Source organism: Sceloporus occidentalis, unplaced genomic scaffold (genome assembly GCF_023333645.1).
Source record: "Sceloporus occidentalis isolate IW3139 unplaced genomic scaffold, rSceOcc1.0.p SCAF_1, whole genome shotgun sequence".
In the NCBI taxonomy this organism is placed as follows: Eukaryota; Metazoa; Chordata; class Lepidosauria; order Squamata; family Phrynosomatidae; genus Sceloporus; species Sceloporus occidentalis.
The window spans coordinates 288,337,147-288,357,438 of NW_028316981.1; the positions used below are offsets into that span (position 1 = coordinate 288,337,147).

The 20,292-nt window shown below is 44.9% G+C and overlaps 1 protein-coding gene across 1 annotated transcript in view; it reads right to left on the reverse strand.

The window, feature by feature from the left end:
• The window catches only part of SNX18 (sorting nexin 18), a 32,428-nt gene extending 13,302 nt beyond the window's left edge, over positions 1-19,126 (reverse strand). Inside the window, exon 1 of the mRNA XM_089495664.1 lies at positions 17,490-19,126. Coding sequence (XP_089351790.1) covers positions 17,490-19,104 — 1,615 coding nt within the window. The 5' untranslated portion in view covers positions 19,105-19,126. The remainder of the gene's footprint in view (positions 1-17,489) is intronic.
• Positions 19,127-20,292: the final 1,166 nt, after the last annotated feature.

Genomic DNA, 20,292 nt, shown 5'->3' on the forward strand with positions numbered 1-20,292 from the left:
ATGGCCTGTTATGCTTTTATCTACTGATACTCATGTTTGATTTTATTTTTCTTGTTTGCTGTTACCCACCTCAATCCAATACAGGGAGAGGCGGGATACAAATAAATACTGTTATTATTATTATTATGACGACTACTACAGCTGTCTTTCAGTGGATGCGGCATCGACACTTGAAGCTCAGTATGTCCAATACAGAGCTTCTTCTTTTTCCACCTAGGTCTACTCTTCAATACTCCTTTTCTGTTTCTGTTGATGACATTTCTATTCGACCAGTCCAGGAAACCCGTAGTCTTGGTTTTATTTTTGATTCTTCTCTGTCGTGTATCCCCCAGATCCAGGCCACAGCCAAGGCCTGTAGATTCTTTCTCTACAATATTGCTAAAATCTGTCCATTTCTCTCAGCCTCTACTGCTGAATTGTGGACTTGCAACTAGATTATTGTAACCTCCCTCTGGCAGGGCTTCCTCTCTCTCTCTCTCCTTCATCTGTTTTGATTTCCATCCAGCATTCAGCTGCACGCATTATTACATCCGCTCGCTGTTTTGACCATGTTTCTCCTCTATTATCATCCCTTTATTGGCTCCCCTTCCCCTTCCATATTCAGTATAAGCTCCTGTTGTTGACTTTTAAAGCCCTGCATGGGGCTTTATCTGAACTTCTTTCTCCTCACATTCCCACTTGTACCCTCTGTTCTGATAGTCAAGGTCTGCTGTCCCAGTCTAGGATTTCCACTGCCTCGTCCCAGATTCATCCCTTCTCACTTGCTGCCCCTCACTCCTGGAACCTTCTTTTCCCATGAGCCGCAAGCCTCATCACTTCTTTAACCAGTTTCAAAACTGAGTTGAAGACTATATTGTTCAGGAAAGCATTCCCATGCATTGTGTGATTGTTTATCTGATTGTTATCTGAGATTGATATTTGATTTGACTTTTGATATCTGATCTTTTTAATTTGTTGTCTGTTTTTTTATCTAATTCTACCTTGTATTATTATCTGTTGTTTTATATGTATTTTGTAGAATGTATGCCATTGGCAGGTTTCATTTTTATCGATTTTATTGTTTGTATGTACAGCGCTGTGTAAATCTACAATGCTATATAAATAAAGTATAATAATAATAATAATAATAATAATAATTTTTAATGAATGTGAATAACTAATTTCTCAAAGACACCTCAATATTCCAATAATGACTAAATTATGGTTTCAAATCATCCACTAATGAAAATGAAAAGGCACTGAACGCATAAAATGGCTGCCAAACGATTTTACAACACTATACATCCCATTGGGGTGCAGTCAACAAAATCCTGTGCCAAGGAAAACTTGTTAGTTTTTAAGGTGTCACAATTTGCCAAATCAGAAAATTCAGAGTAAGACAATGCAAATACTACTATGTTGGGTTAATAGAGTTTGCTATCTGCATGAAAGAGGGAAATAGAACCAGGTTCTAAACATTTTGTTCCTTTAAAATTTTTTGGAACAAAACCCATTCCCCCAAATTTAATGCAAATATTTAAACACACAATATTAGTTTGGAAAAGTCAAGTAAAGCAAATAAAAAAAATAAATAACATTTGACCACAAAAGTGGGGGGCAGAACTCCTTTTTCATGATTTTTTTCCATAAAGAACCCAGAAGATAGTCCTTAAATTCCTGCAAATTAAAAAAAATTCTGAACTATATATATATTTTTATGGAATGTAATTAGACTCCAAAATAGCTTAAATGGAAAATGAAGTGGAAAATACTATATGCATACCAACTGGAGTTTCTAAATGGTTCCCCAATCAAATTCCCTAGAAGACAGCCCTTGTAGACTTAACAGTATCTCCATACCTGCAATGAATCCCCATCACCCCCGTTCCTTACACTGTCAAAACCAAACACATTCTCTGTGGTGTGTCCCATGGTTCAGGACCTTGTAGATCCATTTGTAATCAAACCAATAATTTATTTTTAAAAGTAAATTCAATTTGCGATTATATTTGTAATAAATTGTACCTTGAATATATCAAATATAATCATTTTATGCAGAACAAGTTATATACAATGCATTTTACATTCTTTAAGTAACGAAGTGACCTTTAAGCTGTAAAGGAATATAAAATAATAAATAGAATTTCCCTTCTCTCATGGCTCCAAAATTTTCAGAAATTTTACATCTCTGGTTTAGAATCTGTTTAGTTGACTATCTGCTTAAACAGAAATGTAGGAGGAAGTTTCAACTCTACTTCCAAATGAAGTTGCAGTCAGTGGCCACTATTTGAATTAGGGCAACTTCTCCACCATACCACTTGTGACGCTTTCCTGCCTATTTCACAATATTAAGCATCATAATATTACTCCTTAAAAATTACTATCCAGTAAGAAAACCACAGTTACAAAATACATAATAAAACAGACATGTGAATAATAAGTATTTTGTAGGATCAAGTAGAAACATATATATTTCCCAAACATATCACCTACTCTACTAGTGACATATGTATGTTGAATGAATGCTTTTGCAATTGCATGTTTTCTTTATGTTTAAGCACAAACTAATATACAGCCTCCTTACTTCAGGAATGGCAGTGTCAGAGCTGGGAAACATTTTTGTCTAGGTTCTAGCAGTCAGTCAAAACCAAACTCCACTCTAATTTTAATAGAATTGTTTGATGCAAGATTGCTTACAATTATTATAAAGGTGTACAACAGTGGCTCTCAAATGGTGGGGCAGGACACCCCAGGGGTGGTGGTGCAAGAGTTGCTCAAGGGGGAGACAGTAGACTTGGCGGCCCTGATCCCTCCTCTTCTCAAACTTTTTAATGTGTAAAATGTATACATATGTTGAGTTAAATGTTGAATTTATTTAAATAAATCTGTTCTATCTTGAACAATGTTATTTCATTATAAAATGTTAAAATATGAATCTATTCATATTTTAACACTAAAATTAATTTGCACACTAAACAAACAAAAAATTTGTATTCATGTACTATGTCAAGTGGGGGAGGCGAGAAGTCTGTATGCAGATGTAAAGAGGGTCACAAGGGTAAAAGGTTTGAGAACCCCAGGTGTAAATCATCAATTACATAGCCTTGTTAGTCTGGAATATCAGTATGCAAAGGGATCTTGTAGCACCTTTTGAGACTAACTGAAAGAATGAAGCTGGAGCATGAGCATGACCTGAGCCTACTTCCTTATATGTATGGGGTGCATGGGTCCACTCCACCCCATGCATCTGAGGAAGAATTTTGCAATGGCCTACATCCAATGTTACACTGAAACCCAGTTACTAGCCTGGTAGAACTTTTTTTCATCTGTTCTAGAGCCCTCCACACAATCTGTAAATTGGCTTTGATGCTTTTCCCAGCCTTCCAGACTGGGTTTTCATTTGCATTAGAAGCTGCAGTAGGCAGCAGTGTTGCCAATTTCTGGGGAATTCCCCAGAATCAGGGGGGGTTTAATTAATTTCTTTCCGGGAATTTTGACTGAATAACAATAACAAATATTGGGGAATTCTGAGGATTTTGGTAAAACATTCTGGGGAATATCTTTGAGGCTTGCTGGAAACACTGGTAGGCAGAAAACAATGGTCCTTCCCCTCAATGGATTCTGCAGGTGAAAATAGTTCTCTTAGTTGACTGTATCTCATTGGATTCTATCACAGTTCCTGTAAGCCTGAAGTTATCTGATGCTAATAACTGCATCTTTTAACTTACTGTGGTTACACCCCACACTTTCACACATATTATGCTCTAGTATTATGTATATTAAACAGAATGCTTTCAAAAATATCTTCCTGCCAGCTAAGGGCACCTTTATAATGGGCATAGGATGAGCTAACTGTGACTTAAGAAGCTTGCCAATTAATTGAGGAAAGTACTCTGTTAATTTTATTATGAATTGCTATTACAAATGCTTGGAATACAAAAATACTGTAGAGACATTAGGATAAGGGTGGGCAATTTCCACTCTGCAGACACAGATTCTCCATCCACCCACAATCATTTTCTCCAATCAATGATGAGAGGGTATTTAAAAGTAATTATCCTATGACCATTACATAGAACTGAACTTTTCTCTGCAGGCAGGAAACTGTTGCAAAGAAATTAGCTATGCAAGTAGAAAAGGCTTAGAATCAATCAAATTACATTTCTACTCTGGCTCTTTTAAAACAACACAGTGCTTCAGTTCCAAAGTATTTCAGAGAATTCAAAGGACAGGAAGCGTGATGCCATATTCACATGAAACATATTTGTGCTCCTTTTGCCAGCTACAAAATTTAGTACAAGACACAGGGCGATCCTCTATTGCTTCAGAGTTAGCTTCCGATGACTGACTGAGGAGTGACAGTTTTGATGGTAAGTGAATTTGGGGAGGGCTGCTCCCTCCATAGTTGAAGAGAGCTTGAGCGGGAAAAAAAGGTGTGTCAACAGAAGCTGTTAGAAAGATTTTCACATACGCTACATCTTACTCTTGGCAAGTATACCACTAGGAGAAGGTTTAATTAGTCTAAGCTACATTATAGCGCTAAGCATGTACTTTAAATCAGTTTTAGGCCTTAATGGAGTTGATAATGACAAGCACAGGCTTTCAAGATAAATAGAAGAAAAGCTGGGACAGTATTAGATCTTGTAAAGGCACCCTACTATACCGAAGGTTATGGCATGCAAGTCCGAAAAAATTAACAATAGACTAAAATAGATGTTTGCCATATGTCACTGTTAATAGGCAAATGATCACTTTTGGACCACATTGCACCTGACATTTAAAATATTGACTTAAAACCAATAACATTTAGATATACAAGTTGAGTATCCCTTACCCAAAATGCATAGGGACCAGAAGTGGTCTGTATTTTGGATTTTTGCAGATTTTGAAATGCCAGTACTTGCAGACGCCTGCCCAGACCATCTGCAACACTGCCGGAGCCAGGAACAGCTGGGGAAAGGGCGAGGAGGGGCGTGACCAGGTGAGAGTGGCATGTCATAAAGCCGGCTCGCCGGTTCCCTCCCTGTCCCACCCCCAACAGAGGCCAGCGGACGTTGTTGTTGCTGTTGCTGCGCCTCCAGGGTCTTGGTTTGTGTTGTCGACCCTGCGCAATTGCACAGCCTGGAGGATGCCTGCCCAGATCATCTGCAACGCCGCTGGAGCCAGGAACAGCTGGGGAAAGGGCGAGGAGGGGCGTGACCAGGTGAGAGCGGCACGTCATAAAGCTGGCTCGCCGGTTCCCTCCCCGTCCCGCCCCCAACAGAGGCCAGCGGACATTGTTGTTGCTGTTGCTGCGCCTCCAGGGTCTTGGTTTGTGTTGTCGACCCTGCACAACTGCACAGCCTGGAGAATGCCTGCCCGGATCATCTGCAACGCCGCCGGAGCCAGGAACAGCTGGGGAAAGGGCGAGGAGGGGCGTGACCAGGTGAGAGCGGCACGTCATAAAGCCGGCTCACCGGTTCCCTCCCCGTCCCGCCCCCAACAGAGGCCAGCGGACGTTGTTGTTGCTGTTGCTGCACCTCCAGGGCTTTGGTTTGTGTCGTCGACCCTGCACAACTGCACAGCCTGGAGGACACTTGCCCGGACCATCTGCAACGCTGCAGCTGCACAGTTACGCAGCTGCGTAGTAGGGATAGGGGGTTGGTGTTGTTGCTCGCTGAGTTCCATCAACAGGGGAATGACATTGTTTTATGTCTTCCTCTGCCTTGGGGTTGTGATGTCGTTAGAGGGAGAGATAGCTGGCATGGGGTGTGGATTGCTCGGCGAGGTGGTTGGTGATTGTGACAGTGTAACAGGAGCTCTTATTGGAGTAGTGTGGGGCAGGGGGAGATATGGCAGTAGGAGCGTGGAATTACAATGGAAAGGAAGGCGAAATCGATGCGTAATATCTATCTCTCCTTCCATCCACCCTCCTAACCAAAGAGAACTGAGGGTCAGTCCAACTGTACCACAAACCCTGTCTCTGCTCCTGTGCAATGCCAGGTCTGTGAAGAATAAGAACCACATAATTTACGATCTCTTACAGCAGGGGTAGGCAACCTGCGGCCCGCGGGCCGGATGCGGCCTGGCGAGGCCTTGGGACTGGCCCCAGCCCGGTCCTGCTGCCGATTGCTGCCGGGGCCTTTGGCCTCTCGCGCGCAGGGGCAAGGGGGGCAATTGTCTATACATGCCTCAGAAACATGCATTTATATTAACATTTTAAAAAAATCAGCAAGTTTTTTTGCGTGTCCTCCACTTTTTTAAAAAAAGTGTCCACCATTTGAAAATGTTGTCCTACATTTGTCCTGGTTTATTTATTTATTTAATTTTTTTTAAAATTTTTAAAATTATTTATTTTTTGGCTTCGGCCCCCCAGTTGTCTGAGGGACAGCAACCCGGCCCCCGGCTCAAAAAGGTTGCCTACCCCTGTCTTACAGGATAAGAACTGCGACCTGGCTTGCATTACTGAGACTTGGCTGGGGCCTGAGAGTGAGGCAGTGTGGGCACAGGCCCTACCAGCTGGGTACTCAGTCAAGGACCAGATCAGGTTAGGTGGGCGGGGGGGGGGGGGCGGTGTTGCCTTGGTCTATAAGAACACCCTTCCCTTAACCAGGAACCATGTCTAGAAAACGGACTTCATTGAGTGTATCTACCTGACCCTGAAGGCTAGGGACAGTCTGGGGATTCTGTTGGTCTACCGTCCACCCCGTGCGCTAACAGACTCCCTGGCTGAGCTGACACATCTGGTCTCGGAACTGGTATTGGAGTCTCCCAGGCTTCTTGTCCTGGGGGACCTCAACATCCCTTTCGAGGCCAGCCAAGTGGTGCGGCTCGGGAGTTCATGGCTACCATGACTGCCATGGGCCTGTCCCAATTGGTCTCAGGGCCCACGCATTGCGCTGGTAACACACTCGATGTCGTCTTTAGTTCGGACATGAACACTCCATGGGCAGAGGTATGCAATATCTCTGCCCTATCATGGACGGACCATTTCCTGGTTGAGGCTCGGCTCAAGGCTTCTACCCATATCCCTCCTGGGGGTGGAGGACCTACTAGGATGGTCCACCCTCGAAGGCTGATGGAACCCAAAAGGTTCCAAGAAGCCCTAGAGGGGTATATGGTTGGTACTGACGGCGATTCTGTTGATGCCCTGACTAACATCTGGGATAAAGATCTCTCCAGGGCTATATACAGTATCACTCCCAAGCGTCCTTTCCGGCCTGCTTCCAACAAGCAACCCTGGTATACGGAAGATCTCAGGGAAAGGAAGCAGGCCGTGCAACGACTAGAGTGCAACTGGCGAAGACATCAGCACTTAGTCGACAAGGCACTCCTTGAGTCTCTTTTGAAGGCTTACGGAGTGGCAATAAGTGCAGCTAAACATTCGTTTTATGCTACACGTATTGCGTCAGCGGAGTCGCGTCCGGCAGAGCTGTTCAGGGTAGTGAGGGAGCTAACACAACTGCCCCCTCCCTGAACCCAATTTTAGAGCCATCTAAAGCCTGCTGCGACAAATTTAACAACTTCTTCGCGGATAAAATCTCTCAGATAAGGGCTGATCTCGACGCCAGTATTTCTTCAGAACCTATAAGAGAGGTGTCCAGAGCTTCCGTGGACTCTGTTAAACTGGATCACTTTGAGTTTGTGAGTACCGAGGAAGTGGACAATATTCTTGGAAGCGTTAGGAAGACTACATGCTCTCTTGATCCCTGCCCCTCATGGCTGGCAGCTCAGGGGGGAACTGCGGTAACATCTATGTTGCACTGCATAATTAATACATCTTTTAGCGAGGGGCGATTTCCATCTAGCCTGAAATTAGCAGTAGTTAAACCTCTGCTAAAAAAGCCCTCCTTAGACCCCCTGATACATAACAATTATCGGCCTGTGTCGCTGCTGCCTTTTTTGGGAAAGGTGATCGAGAGAGCAGTTGCCTTCCAACTCCAAGCGATCTTGGATGAAACAGATTTTCTTGACCCATTTCAAACTGGCTTCTGGGCGAGCTATGGAGTTGAGACTGCCATGGTCGCCTTAGTCGATGATCTCCGTCTGGGCATGGACAGGGGAAGCGTGTCCCTGTTAGTGCTTTTGGACATCTCAGCGGCTTTCGATACCATTGACCATGGTATCCTTCTGGAACGCCTGAGCGAGTTAGGTATCGGGGGCACTGCGCTCCAGTGGTTCCGTTCCTACCTCTTGGGTAGATTCCAGATGGTGCAGCTGGGGGACGTCTGCTCTGATAAGAGGGAACTTACATCTGGTGTCCCTCAAGGAGCTATTTTGTCCCCCATGCTATTTAACATTTACATGAAACCTCTGGGAGAGATCATCCGGAGACACGGAGCGCAATGTTATCAGTACGCTGATGACACCCAGATTTGCTTCTCTGTGTCCCCGACTGATGCAGTGACTAGGGATGGCATCTCTCCTCTAAATGCCTGCTTGGAGTCGGTAATGGGCTGGATGAGGGAAAACAAACTCAGCCTGAATCCAGAGAAAATGGAAGTACTAGTGATAGGTTCCCCAGGCCCGGGTAGTGAAATTTGTCCACCTGTCCTGAATGGGGTCACGCTTCCCCTGAAGGACTCAGTTCGCAGCTTGGGAGTGCTTCTGGACTCGTCGCTCCAACTGACATCTCAGGTGGATGCGACAGTCAGAGGCGCTTGTTATCAGCTTCGGCTGATACGCCAGCTGCGACTCTGCCTGGACTGGGGGGACCTTGAAACTGTAGTACACGCTCTGATAACCTCTCAATTGGATTTCTGTAATGCGCTCTACATGGGGCAACCCTTGTACCAAACCCGGAAGCTTCAATTAATGCAGAACATGGCTGCGAAATTGGTCACTGGATGTTCCAGGGCAGACCATATAACACCTATCCTAAAAGATCTCCATTGGCTGCCTATTCGCTTCCGGGCCAATACAAGGTGTTGGTAATTACCTATAAAGCCCTAAATGGTTTGGGCCCAGGGTACTTGGAGGACCGCCTCCCCCCATATAATCTGCCCCGCACACTCAGGTCAGCCGGGAAGAATCTGCTGAAGGTCCCAACTGCGCAATATGCGGTGACCTCGCAAAGGGCCTTTTCCATCTCAGCCCCCAAAATGTGGAACAACCTTCCCGACGAGCTCCGTTCCACCACCTCCCTGGACCTTTTCAGAAAGAACCTTAAGACCGTTTTCTTTCACGAAGCTTTCCCCCCATGAGATGTGATATTATGCCCTCTCCCCCATTGTGTAACTATTTTCGCAATGTTTTTGGATTAATTCAACCAAGCTGGCTGTGTAATAGCTTTTAATGTGATATTTTTTACATTGTTTTTATCGATATGTATGTATTTTTATGTTGGAATTTTAATCTGTATGTCGCTTTGATCATCGCAGAAAAGCGGGATAAAAATAAATCTATTATTATTATTATTATTATTATTAGCATAACGAGACATAATGAGTCAGGAGAGATGCTAAGGATCTGTGAAATAGCAGAAGGTGTAGATTCCTGCCATTTCACAAATCCTCTCTCCAGACTCATACATATAGTATATGTACATACTATGCTGAGAGCCAATGTGGTGTAGTGGTTTCAGTGTTGGACTATGGCTCTGGAGACCAGGGTTTGAATCCCTGCTAAGCCATGTAACCCACTGGGTGAACCTGGGCAATTCACATTCTCATAGCCTCAGGGGATGGCAATGGGAAACCCCCTCTGAAGAAACGTGCCAAGAAAATCCTGTGATGGGGTCACCTTAGGGTCTTGTAAAGTTGTACATGACTTGAAGGGACACAACAACTATACTATGCTACTTGTTTTGTAGCTCAAAAACGTTTAGCTTTTGGAATACTTTGGATTTTGGAATTCCAGATAAAAGATACTCAACCTGTAATGACACATACTGTAAGGTACAATAACATCCAAAATCCATTAAGTTTTTGGATTTTTGATGTTATTGTACTTTGCTATATGGCTAACACAGCTACTCCTGGATATGTTGACTCATACTGCATTCATAAATGTATCTACTGCAAATATGTGATGGCAGCATGGTCTTAGAAGATCTTTGGTTCCATTTCCTTTAATCCTCACCATTCCCCTCCAGTTACAGAGCTCCTGTAAAGTCTGTACTTTACTATCATCTCCATACAACCTCAGATAAATAAAAAAAGCTCATAACACTGCAGGGTAACTTTTATGCCACTGTTTTTGGATATCAACACTCTCTATTCACATATCCTGAGTTTTCTATTCTTTTACTTGTTTAAATTACTACAAGCCCTATAATCTATACTCAGAGGTGGTTTGCCCATTCCTTCCTCAGAAATATAGCCTATAGCACCTGGCATTAATTGGTGGTCTCCTATCCAAGTACCAACCAGGGCCTACTTGGCTTTCAAGATCAGATGGGATCTGGTGCCTTTAGGGTTCTCTATTTCATGCCAAGAAGAAAATAAGATGGGTGCCAGGAAAGTAGTCAGAGGTGTGGTTCAGACCGGTGTTTTGCACCGGCCTGGCCACGTACTAGGGTTGCACGGGGGCGGAGTGACCGCACACCCTGCAACCCTAGTACGTGGCGGCGGCATAATAATGGCAGTGCCCTGTATACATGGGCACCACCATTGTTACGTAAGCGCCACACGGCATCCGCACATTGCTGCGCGGCGCTTACGTAAGAAGTGTGGGTTCTTTTTCCACCGGAGGGAAGCTGCACGGTTTGCCGGCTGTGGCTTCCCTCTGGAGGAAAAACAGGCGCTGGCAGGCCACTGTTTTCCAGAGGTCTATACTGCACCAAAGATGGGGATATCACCATGAGAAAACCTTTGTCCTGGTGGTCAACTATCTCCCCTTCAGTGGCATGGACACTAAAAGGCTTTCCTTCAAACAGCTTGAAGGATCCATGAAGGATCTGAAAGGACAAAACAACACTTTAAAGGAAGCTGAAAACCAATTGAGAGCACAAGGATAGCATAACAATAATGCCCAGTCCCAGTTACTACTAATACAGAAGCTGCATTTGGCACTAAACAAACACCTTCTGAAATGTTTTCAAAGGCAACCTCAGGTACAATGGTGGGAATCTAATACACAGGTTACTACACCATAAATACCTGAAATCATGCAATCTTTGACCAGCTACCAAGGTTGCAATTGGCATACTGCATCAACTGGTAAAAGTCTTGCTATGTTAGAGAAGCAATTTGTACAGTAATTCCATTGAAAAAGATGGATCAAAGATCACCTCCAAGCTGTGAACCTGTTCTTTCAGGGGGGATGCAACACCATCTATCAACTATGGACACCATTCCCTTGAGGAAATGACTACCCTGATTCAATTATTCCAGTCTAGGTCATGACGGATGTGAACAATTCTACCCTTATAGTGCCTCTCAAACATATTACAGCTGGACTTCAAGGCTTGGTTAACATGCCAGATGGGCCAGACTACAACAAGCTAGATGATCCTGTGAGAATGCAGTGATATTGAAAAAGAGTTGTTCTCGGATGACATCACAGCACTAATAAGGAGCTCTCATTGGTTATCAATCAGATTCACTGCCAAGTTTTCCAACACTTGTGACTCTAGCAATCTTCTTACTTGCATTGTCGCCCTCAGCTTCCAGAATAACAACAATTTGATTAGGCCATACTGCATCGAAGTAATATTACTGATAACAGAAAGCATTGTGCAACATCTATGACACATCTACAATTCAATAGGTTCTATTTATCTTTCCACATTTGTATACGTGCAAGAGGGGCTTGGGATTGTATATTATCTTCCCAGCAACCTCTAAAACAGTGGTAGGGTGACAGATAAGATACATATTCAAGGTAACCCAGCAAAATTCAATTCTGAGCAATGATTCAAATCCTAGTTTCCCACCTGCAGCACTTTACTACTCTAGAATATCAAATAGATGAATAGCATATGGCAGAACTGTGGGAACTTTGCCCCTCCAAAACTACTGCCCCCATCATATTTCACCAGTGGCTAAGCTAACCAGTCTGATGGGGACCAAAGTTCAACATTATCAGCAACAGAACCCTTAGGCCTGGCATGATTTACTATATGTTTAGAAATATATCTATTTCTGCAAGGTTTAGGATCAACCTCATCTCAGGGATCACAGCACCCACATAGACTTAAGAAATCAACTTCTAAGAAAGACTTGATTAAATAGCAAAGTGTTGATAAATTCTTCAGGATCTAGGCAATGTCTGCATACCTCATGGCTCAAGAAACCACCACCTACCAAAATTTCAATAACCCTCTTGGGTTTCGGTATCTCTCTCTCTCTGTTTTTGCTGTTTACTCAGGACTGTATAAAGAGAGATCTTTCACACACTTGGAAGATCACAAAATATGGCTGGTGGACTTTGCTTAGTTTGGTGGAGCACAAATTGTACAAGCCTAATCTAGCCTATTGTGTTTTCAGATAAAGCCAAAGGAAACTCTGCAGTGATTTTAAATCCAGCTTGATTTACAGTATTTATGCATGCATGTAATAGATGTACGGTGGCTAAGGAACAATGTCACAACATCAAAACTACAACTACTTTCCACTTTTAATAGACTTAAAGTGCCTGCTAACATGAATCTGGCATACACTAATTCTTTTAAAAGGGTTGACATACAAGCAACTCTTTCCAAGAGCTGGCAGCCATCCATTATTGCTTTTTCTTCAATATATACCCAAGGTACAACTGAGCAATTGTGCTTATAGCTTTAGCCAATAATTTAGCTGCAAGTATTGTCCCAAGAGACAATGTTCGTTTTATGTAACATCAAAATGCCCATATAAATTAATATTTTCAATTTTCTCCAAATTATGGTGATAGTTGGCTAGAATGAATAGAATTCATAAGTCCTTTAAAGTTAGACTACTGTAACTGTACTTAGATGGCAATCACATGTCACAGGCAGTGCAGGCGGCATCTGAAATGGGTCTGAAGAATAGCATTGTAATATACAGTCGGCCCTTCTTATACACGGATTTTTTATACACGGATTCAAGCATACACGGTTTGAAAATGTTCCAAAAAAGTATAAATTTACCTTGATTTTCCATTTTTTATAAGGGACACCATTTTGCTATGTCATTATATTTAATGGGACTTGAGCATACACGGATTTTGTTATACACGGAGGATCTTGGAACCAAACCCCAGCGTATAACAAGGGTCCACTGTATTACAGAATCTATCTCCTAAGTAAACCGTGTTGCTTATTTATTTCATATTTATTTAAGATGCTACCTGTCTCCAAACATCAGACTCACAACACAGATTAAAAGAAAATACAGCTAAAAGGAGCCCTGGTGGCGCAGTGGTTAAATGCCTGTACTGCAGCCATTCACTCGAAACCACAAGGTTCCGAGTTCAAGACCAGCAAAAGGGCTCAAACTCGACTCAGGCTTGCATCCTTCCGAGGTCGCTAAAATGAGTACCCAGACTGTTGGGTGCAAATTAGCTTACTTGCTAATTAGCTTACTTGCTGTTCACCGCTATGATCTTTGGAATAGCGGTATATAAACAAAACAAATTATTATTATTATTAAAACAATAACAGTTACAATAATTACCCCAGCACTAATTACAATCAGCACTAACTTTAAAAGTATTTAAAGCATAACAATGGGAATAAACACACACCACCACCGTTAAAAGATCCTTCCACAGCTAGTAATAAAAGCTATATCTAAATAAGAAGGTCTTTTCCAACTAGGGGAAGGGGGAGCAAGCCCAGCCACCAAGAAGGGTCCTCACATGTGTCTTCACCAAATGTGCCTGCGAGGACTGACAGAACAGCATCAAATGGTTCTCTTTGAAAAGCTTTCCAAAACACTGCAGAAATAATCCAGTCTGAGACTGCTTTTACTGCCCTGGCTCAATGCTAGGGAATTCTGGGAACTGTAGTTTTGTGAGACATTTAGCCTTCTCTGTCAGAGAGTTCTGGGGCCACAATAAACTACAATTCCCAGGATTCCCTAGCACTGAGTCAGGGCAGTTAAAGCGGTCTCAGACTGGATTATTTCTGCAGTTTGTTTTGGACCTAAGGGCCATATGCAACAGTGACCTAATCTGACACATCCATTCTTCGCCTGCTGCAGTCTGGGTTTCCAGCATTCTGAAGTGTGTGTGTGTGTGTGTGTGTGTGTGTGTGTGTGTGTTGTGTGTGTGAGAGAGTCATAAATGCAAGGGGGAGGGCAGTGAAAATTGGGTACTCTTGACAGCAGGTGATGCACTTTCCATTAAAACAAGGTCACTATTTGACAACCCTGAAAGGAGAAAAAAGCTGTAAAAATCAGCTAAAGAACTTGATGTTTCAAGGCTGTTATTTCTTTGGTTCTCTCTTGCAAACTACTATGACATTTTAGTCTCCACATTTAAAATTCACGACAATTGTATTGTTCGAGTGCCAATTTTTTTAAAATCATCAACCATGTACCCAGCTGGGAAACCTCATATGGTAAGCTCAGTGGCTGGCAAAACAAGCTGACCCTTGTTAGGGTCAACAGCATCGACTACAACATATCTTGCATTAATATGAATCTATAAACACAACAAGAGCCTTTCTGTAGCCATATCATCCAATGCTGAAATGATTTACTAGCAATTACTTTATGTAAATTGGAACATTCAATTCACAGTTTTCAACATTAATTATACACATAGGCTCTCCTCAAAATCTCACTTCCACAACTTAAATGACAGGCATCAATTCTCACTGTATTTTTAATTGTATTTTGCTACATCAGCTATTTCTATTTGAGACATGTTCTTTAAACTGAATGCAATGAGAACTATGTTGTCTTCCCCACAAGGGATAGCATCTTCACCCTTGTTCCTTAATATGCCAAATGCATTAACTGATTAGATTAGAAAGGAAATAGGAAACAAGACACCGGAATAACTAAGGCATTGTCATGAATGGGTACCAACTTCGTAAATCTACCTGTACAGATGAAATCAGATGTCTCATCACACAGTTCTGAATTACAACATATTGGATTTCAATTCTGTATTTTTTAACTCAAACACAAACTGGTTGAAAATATATAGAGAAACCTTAGATCAGTAAGAAAAAAAGGCAAAGTCCATTTAGCATGCATTTAAAGATAAAGCCCTACAAATGTCAACTACAGGGATTGAATCCAGATCAAAGCACAGTGAAATCAATGGGATTTAAATTAGTCAAGACTAAATTCCATTGATTTCATTGGGTCTACTCTGACTAAATCACCTTAGGTAACAATAGCCTCAAGAATAACACAGCTGCGCACGTAGGGCCAACTACCACAATAGTTTTATGGGAACAAAGGTTCATTATGCAAGGCTTCATACAAACAGTTTACTTTTAAAACAATTCATTTTTTATGTAATATCAGCTGGTGCTCATTTAATTAATGAACCAGCTAAACTATATGTGACATGCAACAAAAATATTCTGTGGCTTACTTGTTTGTGTGTTTCCCCCCCAAAAAATATGTAAGAAATACTAGGCTTCTGTGAGTATAACCAGTCAATCAGAGAAAAAGGTTTCTAAAAGGCTGTCCTAAATCTATATAGTGCCAGCCTTGTTAAGAAAACAACAAACCCACATATATATATATATATATATATATATATGTTTAATATGAAGGTGTAGTTTCTGGCTTGGGGTAGTAGGTAGGAATATGATGATTATCCGATCAAAACAAGCATTCTTAATAAATAATTTTGATTTCATAATTTTAGCTTTTATTCTTGGAAAAGGCAAACTGCCTTTACAGTCAGAATAGTCTCCAATATTCCACCAAAGAACAAGTTAAAGCAGGGATGGGCAAAGTGTGGCCTGTGGGACACAAGTGGGCCCCAGGAGTCAACAATATTGTTGTTTTGCTCCAAAATGGCCCTACATTACCGGGGGTTGCGTGGGGGTGGAGAGCATGTCCACAATGTCTGGAGATGCCCCTGGGATCAAAACAATTTCCCCTCAAACTTTTAGGCCTCAAAATGCCCCTTAGCAGCACAGGAAGGTCCCAAATATGGTGAGCATGCCCTCATGTCCCCTAGAGGGCATTTGGGGACAATATTTAAAATTGATCTGATGCCATGGGGGTTGTGGCCCTCCAAGGGCTCTTGGGGGAGGGCTAATGCCTTAGCCTTCCACAGTTGCCCACCCCACTTTAAAAATTGATTTATAGTCACATGCACTTGAGTGGACGTAACAGTCAGTCCTGTCAAAGGTAACACCCACTATATTCAATGGAGTTTACTGTATAGCCAAGTTGGTGTGTAGAGGCTACTTCATGTGATACAATGATCCTCAGCCAGTTCACTAATTCACAGACACACAGAGAAAGAGGGGAAACTATAAGTAATGGTCCCAAAGGCAAAAAACTCCTGGAAGTTAAGCCTTTAAAATTTGGATGGAAAAATAAATACAGTGGACCCTTGTTATACGCTGGCGTTTGGTTCCAAGATCCCCCGCGTATAACAAAATCCGTGTATGCTCAAGTCCCATTAAATATAATGACATAGCAAAATGGTGTCCCTTATAAAAAATGGAAAATCAAGGTAAATTTATACTTTTTTGTAACATTTTCAAACCGTGTATGCTTAAATCCGTGTATAAAAAATCCGTGTATAGGAAGGGCCGACTGTATATGTAAACCCCACACCTGTAAGATCATGCATAGGACCATTTCTTCTGCAACAATAAACATGATGGTCTTTATGGGCATCATAATTCTTTGATTTTCCTGTAGAAACAACATGTTTGTGCAGTTTAAAAACTAGTGAGTTTAATCTGGCATAAGCTTTTGTAAACTGCACCCCACTGTATCAGTTGCATTTGATGAACCGGGCTGAAGTCCACATAACCTTATACCAAATAAACTAGGGCTGCATCCACACTGCAGAAATAATCCAGTTTGACACCCCTTGAACTGTCAAGGCTCAATGCTGTGGAATTCTGGTAACTGTAGTTTGTTGTGGCACCACAACAAACAACAATTCCCAGAACTCCACAACACTGAGCCATGGCATTCCAAAACGTGGTGTCAAACTGGATTATTTCTGCAGTGCGGATGCAGCCTAGGTGTCTTGGTTCTGCTGCAGCAGATTGCATGGTGACTCCTCAGCTTTTATCAGCAGTCTACAGGAAGAGAAAAAAAAATTCAGGGAGGACCAGCTTGTTGTACACTCTGTGGTTATATGATCCAGAGATATAACCAAGTTAGTCTGCAGATTTTTGTGGGTTTTTCGGGCCATGTGGCCATGTTCTAGAAGAGTTTGTTCCTGACGTTTTGCCAGCATCTGTGGCTGGCATCTTCAGAGAAATCATAGCCACATAGTTTTCTAGAACATGGCTACATAGCCCAAAAAACTCATAAAAAACTATGGATACTGGCCGCGAAAACATTTGACTTCACATTAGTGTGAAGAGTCAGTATGTAGCGATCCTGTAGCACCTCTGAGACTAACAAAAGAAAGATGAAAGCTCATGTGCTTACATGAGCCAAAAAAATACATATTGAGATGGGCCGTTACATTACCTTTCTGGACGTGGATTATGTCTGGGAAATTGGCAAGATGTCCCTGATAGAGAGCTAATAGATCCATCACCGGGTCCAGGTCCTGTCTGGGCTGGTCTGCAAAGAGTTCGCCAATCGCGTCGTAAGCTTCCCCGGTGAAGGCAATGGCCTGGTTGAGCCCAACCGAGAACGCCTGCTGGTCCATCTCAAAGGCTTGGCTGAGGCCCTTGAAGGAGTGGCCCACCTTCTGGTACTCCTTCTTGAAGCCGGTCACCTGCTTGCGGGCGAATTCGTTGACCGTCTGGTTGAGCTGGATGGTGCTCTCGTCCATCTTCTTGGTGAAGCTCTTGAAGCCGTCGACTTTGCTCTCGACCTCCTGGAGGTCCAGGGAGGCCGCGGCGGGGGCCCCGCAGGAAGTGGGGACGCCGATGGTCAAGAAGAAGTTGGCGCCCACCATCTCGTCCTTCTCGGCCTTGCGCTTGCCCTGCTTCCAGGCCTTCTCGTCGGTGCTGGGGCAGGTGAGGAAGTGCTGGAAGGCGTCGCACTGGGCCAGGACCGGGTGGCTGCACATGTGGTCCATCCACCAGGCCAGGCCTTTGCGCCTCTTGGAGATGAAGTCCTCCTCGAAGCGCCCGGTGGCCTGCTTCTCGGGCAAGTGGGGCACGGAGATGACGGGGAACTTCTCCACCAGGCGCCCGTAGAGCCAGTCGAAGTGCTTGTAGCGCCGGTGCACCTGCTGCCCCGTGTGGCTGGGCACCAGCTTGTAGGCGATGTAGCTCTTCATGCCCTTGAACTTGGTCTGCTTGGTGGGGTCTTCGATGGAGCACTGGAAAGGGTAGGGGTTCTCCTGCCACTCGGGGCCGTAGGGGCCCATCACCACGCACAGCTTGTCCCCGTCCTTGACGAAGCCAGAGGCCTCCCCCAAGACGAAGGCCTCCCCTCCGGACTTGACGAAGGTGGAGAAGCGGTTCAGGTTGCGGCTGACCGTGGCCGAGGAGGAACTCTTGGGCCCCAGCGAGGAGGAGGAGGAGGGGACGCCGCCTCCGAAGTGGCTCCCTCTGGAGCCCAGGGTGGAAAGGCGGTACCGGCCTCCAGCAGGGCCTAGGCCTCCTCCGATCCCCGAGTTCTCGTAGTCGCCGTATCCCCCCAAGACCCCGGGCTCGTCGGCCACGGTGGAGCTGTCGTCCCAGTCGTCGTCCCAGTCGTCGTCGCTGCCAGCCTGGTAAAGAGAAGGCACGGCTTGGAAGGAGGAGGAGGAGGAAGAGACAGGGAGCACCGGCTGGAATAAAGGCTCCGCGGAGGAGGAGGAGGAGGAGGGCGGCGGCGGGGGGCAGAAGGTGGTGGCGGCGGCGGTTGTGGCTGTCGGGGCGGGCAAGGGCTCGAAGCCTCCCGGGGGGACGTTGGCGTAGCGCGAGGGCAGCGAGGGCTGCTCGGCGGCGGCGGCGGCGGGAGCCCGCAGGACTTGGACGTAGGAGGCCGGGAAGAGGCCCCGGTCCCCGCGGCTGTTGACCCCCTCCAGCCAGCCCTCGATCTCCTGGTCGCTGCACAGGCTCAGCAGCTCGTGCTCCCGAAGGGAGATCTCCCCGGGGTTCTCCGACCTGAAGTCGTACAGCGCCCGCGCCCGCAGCAGCGCCATCGCCCACAACCACGCCGCCGCCGCCGCCTCCTCCTCCGCCCGCCCGCCCGGGAATGGGCACCGGGAACGCCGAGCCCCGCCGCCGCCGCCGCCGCCGCCTCCGCCTTCCTCCCTCACTGGCTCCCCTCAGTGGAAAGGGAGCGTCTCTCTCTCTCTCTCTCCAGTTGTGATGGCGAGGACCTCAGCCCTGGACCTCGCTTAAAGTGTGTCTGTGTGTGTGTGTGTCCCGTTGTGTTGTAAAAATAAAGGCTTCTCAGTGGCGCCCCTGGCTGAAAGTGTGTGTGTCTGTCTGAGGTTGTGTTGTGGCTGAAAATGTGTGTGTGTCCCGTTGTGTTGTGGAGGAGAGACTCAAAGAAATGTCTCCTCACTCAGCGGCTTCCCTGGCTGAAAGTGTGTGTGTTTGTGTGTCTCAGGTTGTATTAAGGAGAGACACACGGAGAAGAAAGTCTCCTCAGCGGCTCCCCTCAGCCCGGTCACTGGCTGAAAGTGTGTGTGGGTGTGTGTCCCCGGTTGTGTTGTTGCGGAGACCCAGAGAAATAGTCCCCTCAGCAGCGACCCGGCCTCTTAGAAAGAGAGTGTCTGTGTGTGTGTGTGTGTGTGTGTGTGTGTGTTGTTCCTCAGCCCTCCGCTTCCTCCTGGCCTTTTTCTCCCCTCAGAGGCCGAAGATGGAAGGCCTCGAAGGGCCCCTTGGGGCAGTCCCCGCTTCCAGGGTGTGTGTGTGTGTATGTGTTGTGTGGCGTGCTTGTGAATTACACCCGCCCTCCTCCTCCTTCTTCCTCTTCCTCCTCCTTCCCTGGGTCTCCTCAGGGTTTGGCTCCAGGCCGTTTTATTCTCCTCCTCCTCCTCACAACCGAGGAGTGTATATGTGGCGGTGTGTGTGTCTTCGGTTGTGTTGTTGCGGAGAGGCACACAGAGAAATAAAGTCCCCAAACACACACTGCAGAAATAATAATCCAGTTTGAGACCGCTTTTTGAGCTGCCCTGGCTGAGTGCTAGGGAATTCTGGGAACTGTAGTTTTGTGAGACATTTAGCCCTTTCTCTGCTATTGTGGTAGTACCACTATAAACTACACTTCCCAGGATTCCCTAGCACTGAGCCAGGGCAGCTAAAGCGGTCTCAAACTGGATTATTATTTCTGCAGTGTGTTTCCTCAGCAGCTCCCCGGCTGAAAGCATGTCTTTGTTTGT